At 38.0% G+C, this 6149-nt stretch overlaps 1 protein-coding gene across 7 annotated transcripts in view; it reads left to right on the top strand.

The window, feature by feature from the left end:
- The first annotated feature begins 1763 nt into the window (after positions 1-1763).
- Positions 1764-6149, top strand: part of ldb3a (LIM domain binding 3a) — a 43789-nt gene continuing 39403 nt past the window's right edge. For 3 of the 7 annotated variants that reach the window (XM_079854753.1, XM_079854752.1, XM_079854747.1), the window contains exons 1-2: positions 4190-4393; positions 4519-4712. In XM_079854753.1, the coding sequence (XP_079710879.1) occupies positions 4617-4712 (96 nt within the window). In that variant the 5' untranslated portion in view covers positions 4190-4393; positions 4519-4616. Of the gene's footprint in view, positions 1887-3116; positions 3308-4189; positions 4394-4518; positions 4713-6149 lie in introns of those variants that run through there. The other 4 variants (XM_079854749.1, XM_079854750.1, XM_079854748.1 and 1 more) reach the window with 4 other exon arrangements.

Here is a 6149-nt window from a genome sequence, read left to right as displayed (position 1 = left end):
TTGCTTATAAGAATGGCTTTTACTCTAACAGGAGCTCAATAAATAGGGAGGGATACAGACTTTTACTATAGGCCTATTATTCTCTTGCTATGGTTCTGCCAGTAGTGAGTTAATTGTATACTGGTTGAATAGACCCAAAGGATAAACACATCTGCCCCCCTCTGGCCGCATGCTGAACTGCATGAGCACACCTTTTGGAATGTGTGCAAAGGATTGTGGTGGGTGAATGCAATACACTTGTTGCATCCTTCAAAATGGCTTTTGGACATTTTGAAAGGTAGTATAAACTCTAGAATTCTGTTCAGTATAGGCTTGGAAATATTGGGCATAAAATCTGCTGTGGTATGAGTGTAAAATGTGTTGATTGGACATTTCAGTCTCAAATGTACCCTGGATCATTCATAGAGCATGTTGTCTGTGGTTAAAATGCTCTTACAGAGTCGTTCATTGCACCTGAACCAGGTTGTCATTTTCCTCTGCTCTTTCAGACAATGCCCTCGTGTGGGCAACGTGCCATTTGCCAATTCAGCAGTGGCTCTTAAAAAAACCACTGATCTATTGTATAAATCAGTGAAAAAAACACATATGACATTAAACATGGCAAGCAATGTTTGCACAGCTCTGCCCAATAGTCCTTTATGTAAATGGGTTGGAAAAGTTTTGTGTTTTATATTATTAATATTATTATTATTACTTTATACTGTAGGCCTTGTATAACTAGCCTACATGTTTCGAGTCTTACACCAACTCTGGCAGTTAGATGTATTGTGCTCTAGGGAGGCAGGATCTGCATCATAACCTGATGTGGCATGGAAAACCCCCTCAAGTGTGTCACTAACAGCAGTCATTCATTCAGACACTGTGACTGACGTGTCCTCTGGGGTCCGTCGTTACCCTCAAACCTCTAAACCATGCCAAGTGTACATCTGTGGGTATTATAAATAATCGCTGTTATATTCCAATTCTCAGCTTGAGAAAAAAAAAATGTATTACTGCAAAATAATCAACAACAGAAGCTATCTAAATCATGAAAAAAAGACGAAGTCAGTGAAATTTAGACTAAGAATGTTATGGTCTCCTCCAGCCTAGTCAGGCCTTAGGCTTGGCTAACCAACCACCAGCAGAGAACCAGTTTGCCTGGGAGACCAGCTTATACTAGCTATAATAGGCCTACAGCAATAGCTTGCTGGTTTAATGTGCTTTTTTTCTAGGTTTAACTAAAACAGCAGAAACACATAGTTAAATATTCCAAATGCAGTAGTTTAATACGCAGAACCCAGTGGTTGATAATTACGTTTAGTAAATTAAATATAAGGCCCTACAGAATGCCTGAGGCGTTTCGAGCCTTTTTAAGGGTTAGATGTTAGGTTGACTCATTTCCAAAACAGTTGACACGGGCAATAGCGAGACCACTGTCTCTTTAATAATTCTTCTCTAATGAAAATCCCTCGCCCTCCGCCTCCCTGTCCCGTGGGAGAAATTACGAACCCTACTATTAAAAAGACATAACTCATTAATATTTATTAGATCATGCTGGCGTTGCTTGGTAACCCCACTAACACGTCAGTCACCGAAGCTAATTAATATTCATGTACCAAAATGCTCACCATGTGATGATTCGTTAATTCGACAGGTGATTAGCTCCGGGTCTGCATTTCGGCGAATCAGGTTGACCTACTGGGGGAACGCCACATTCCTTAATTAATATTCATGAGCTAAGCCTTCAGCATAGTATGATTGGTCATTTTGCGTCCGCTGTGCTTACGTACAACACCGGGGGTTCCAGGGATCAGGCATGAGTGACAGAGCTCTCCTCTGGGGGATGCGGAGCGACTCAAAACTCCAAGGCTCGCGGCTGACAATACAAGCAACTTTTAGAATGCAATGTAGGTTGAACCAAAACTTGGAAAAAAGTTGTTTGTTTTTAATTATTTGTTGATTGGAAATGGAGGCTTCACACTGTACTACTCGAGGCGCTCAGTGGCTGCAGTCGCGTGACAGCATTTCTTCTGTAGGCTTCATGCCTCTGCTCTCAGTTAGGGCTTCATGAGTTTTACCAAACCTACCGATGTATTACTATAAATATAACGTGAGTCTAAACATATACTATTCTAACCAGTGGCGTGTTGATATTGTTTTGAATTTGTTGAATCTGGTATCTATCTATCTGGTCAAAAATCCAATGATATCCTAAATATTTGTTTATTGAAGTTAGTACTATAGGTTAGCCTACTATTTTGTGTATTGTGGCATATCTGCAGGTGTAAACGTTTTTTTTTATTTTTTTTATTCTTTAAAGGGCAATATTTTCCTGGGAAACCTTAGCAAACATTAAGTATTTAGAATAGAAACTATTTTCAACAATACAGCAATGGATACAGACACTAAATAGACATGAGGGACATTACATAAATACTGTTTATGCAGGCATTAATCATAAATCAATTAGTACAATATCCGGTTGCATTTTTGTTTGGATTTGTGTTGGTTGTGCAGATCATGTACAGTACAAATGGAACCCAGCTGATAAACTGGGCTATATTAAAATTTCTTATGAGCAAAACAATTATATGTGATACTTACATAATTTATCTGTGTACATATATCTACATTTATAGATTGGTAGACTGACAGACAGATAAGAAAGAAAGATACACAGACAGATAGACAAATAAGATAAACGGACAGACAGACAAGCTAAAGCTCTTTGAAAGTTTGGTGTCTGAGGAGTGAAGAGTTTCTACAGTCACACATTTTATGTAATTTTGGCCCATTATGGGAAAACCATAGATCTAGTAAGATTGAATCAGAAAAGGAAATTGAATTAGAAAAGTCCTAAAAACCCTAATACAGGTTTTTACAATAAATAGTATTGTCTTTGTCAAGACATCATAATGACAAGCACTGTATCAAAGTAATCAATTGTCACACACTGTCCAGGGTTTGCATGCTTGTTCTCTGCCTATGAAGGCCTGATTGTTGAACATTCATGTACAGTATTACTTCAAATTCTTCCATTGACAAAGAGGGCTAAACTTAGCTGCTAACTAGAGGTCTCCCAAATTAGGCAGGGCGAACAGGCAGGTCCTCAGTGGTTATCTTCTCTCTGATGTCTCAGTGTGGACCTTGTGATGGCAGGAGAGAGTGCCGGTGCACGAGAGTTCCTCTTATCTCGGTTCTCTGAGGGCAATAAGAGCATATCAGGCGTTTCTCACTGCCACTTGTTCTTTGTCTAAAGCTGCTCATTAAAAAAACCTCCAGATGCCTCTGGATGTTTGGGATAACATTATCTCAGATGCCATTCAAGGTTTGTGTTTGCAATAAAGAAATAAATAATAAGAGAATATTACCTCCTATATTAATAATTAATAATGTCAAGATACTAATGAAGTTAAAACTCTAGGTTCGGTGCGATTTTTTTTTTAATGTCTTTGAAAGAAGTCTCTTATGTTTACCGAGGCTGCATTTATATGAATAAAAAAACAGTAAAATCAGTCATATATTATGAAATATTTTTACAATTCCAAATAATCATTTTCTGTTTTAATATATATATTTAAAATGTAATTTATTCCTGTAATGGCAAAGCTGAATTTTCAGCAGCCACTCCAGTCTTAACTGGCACATGATCCTTTAGAAATCATTCTAATATGCTGATTTGGTTCTCAAAAAAAAAAAAAAAAAAATCTTATTATTATCAATGTTGAAAACAGTTGTGCTGCTTAATATTTTTATTAAAACTGTGATGCATTATTTTTTCCAATATTCTTTGATATTAGAAAGTTCAAAACAACAGCATGTATTTGAAATAGATGTATTTGAATTTAGATTAATAAAGAATATTAATTTCTTTAAAGAATTCTAAACAGTAGTGATAAAATTAATAGACACTTAATTTAAACAGGTGACAATTCAATCCAAGAATGCATTGTGAATGCATGATATAAGCTTGTTTGTGTCCATAGGGGAAGCCAATTAACTCTAACCTTTTGTTAACCCTTTTTCAGAATCAGCCAGGTTGCACTTGGACTCTTTACCAAAAACACATGATTATGAATTCAGTTTTCATATAATCACTATCCCAGGTCCCTGTGCATGATCCAGATGAGGCACCCTAGAAGAAAGGAGTCTAGAAAAATCTTTTAGCCTAAGAGGGGACTATATTAGCCCTGTGAATCATTGGAGGCCTGGCATTCTGGGTGTCCCCTTACATGCCATATAAGTACCCCTTCCTCCCCCCTCCCCCCTCCCCCCAATGCCATAGTGCTATCGGTGTCGGCAGAGGGGCAGCTATTCTTAGGCTGTCTGTCCAGCTCATCCGAGTAGGCAAGAATCCTCTTCCTCTGGCTCATAGCTCTTCTCTGTTGCTCCAGTTAGTTTGCAGTGTATTCGGGTGGGCCTGAATTAATTGTTTTACGCTGTTACTTTGACCCTTTTGGCCTGCAGTTTTTTGACGTTTTTTTTGGAGAGGTGTGAGTGTTACCTTCCTTTTACACTTTTTTCTTCTTCTTCTTTCAGAGGCTGTTTGGCACGTGCCCCGCCCCCTCCCAAATCCATTTTCCCCATCCGTTTGGAGAAATTTTGTTGCTTAAACAATACACAGGCTTTTTTGAACAATGACTTCTTACAACGTGTCACTCGCTGGACCTTCGCCTTGGGGCTTCCGTTTGCAAGGAGGCAAGGACTTCAACATGCCCCTCACCGTTTCTAGGGTAAGACCCCAAAATCCTGGCCAAAAAGACAGCAATTCATTAGTTCAGCACTGTTTACTCATATCTGAATCTGTATCAATGAGTCTAATAGATTTTATTGATGTTTTCACAAGTACAGTATTGTCTGAATGAGAGCTTTAAGCATTTCACTCCAATATGAATTCAATTTAATTCCATGTCAGTTTAGACATTCCAAACCCAATTCACTCTCTTGTTATAAGATTTAAAATATGATCCATCATAATATTCATATATTTACTACAATATGAATTGATGATTTTGTAGTTCATTCATTGTTATCTTGGTACTTGATCTTGTGCTGATCTGTTGCTGATCCAAAATTGTTTGTTATGTTGGTTATATTATTCATCATATAATGATAATGAATATGCTTCTTCTATATTATATTATATGATGCTACTTGATTTGGAAACTTGCATAGGGCATGTCTGCTTGGTGCTATAAAGAAGTGATTGGTGTCTTGGTGTGAAGTTTGTCTTTTGGTGCGATTTGATATTGTGAACTGCTTTTCATTAATGATTTTATATTCTTTCTGCAATGCTGCTTTATTGGGGAACCTCATAAGACCACCATGTAAATCCATATTTACAGTGTAGATGTACAGTATTGATTGTAGTGTGTGCATTCAGTTCATTACACTCAAATCGATTTATCCCTCGTTCCGCTGTTATTCTTGTGTGTAACATGAAGCCTGATGACTAATGCTTTTCTTAAACATCTAGTTCTGTGAAATTGTACAAGGAATTCAGCATGAATGAGTTCAAAAGGGTGTTTTAAGGGCTTTATTTTGGGAGTGGTGTGAGAAAGGAAGGTCAAATATCACAGAAGGGCGAGATGTCATCATATTACTGTAACAATTATATCTCTGCAAAAGTGCAAATAGTAGATCTAGTAGAAACATTCTACTCGCTGAAAGGATAACGACAGCCCAGAGAACATTTGACCTGCGTTTGACCATGAATTTATCGGTTATCTGTGTGATTTGTGTGAACATATGCATCTTCCTATTCTCAGATGTCTAGTGAGGACAGATCCACTGGCCCAGTATGTTGCTGGCATTTGAGGGTCTTGAAAAAATAGATCCTCTTGTGTAAAAAATGTCAGACAGTGATTTGAGCGGTCAAACGGTGGCAATACACACCACAGAGAGATGATGCACTGCCATTTTGTCACCTCTGCCAACATAGCCTGCGGTCCGGAAGAATGTCTGTTTGGTACACTATCCTAGCTGGCCCACCGAATTAGTCATGTTACAGTGACGTAAACACCCTTGACAATATCCCAATGCACATTGGAATCTTCTGACGTTTTTCTAGGCCTTTTATTTGCAGAATTTGACAGCTATTTGGCCTCACTGTACTAGTTTCTAAAAATATCTAAATCAAGAGGTGTGTGGCAGGTCTGTTTGTCTTCCCT

This window comes from Squalius cephalus, assembly GCF_949319135.1.
Source record: "Squalius cephalus genome assembly, chromosome: 21".
NCBI classification, from domain to species: domain Eukaryota; kingdom Metazoa; phylum Chordata; class Actinopteri; order Cypriniformes; family Leuciscidae; genus Squalius; species Squalius cephalus.
Note: the sequence above shows the minus strand (reverse complement) of the source record. Positions and strands in the feature narration are given on the sequence as shown.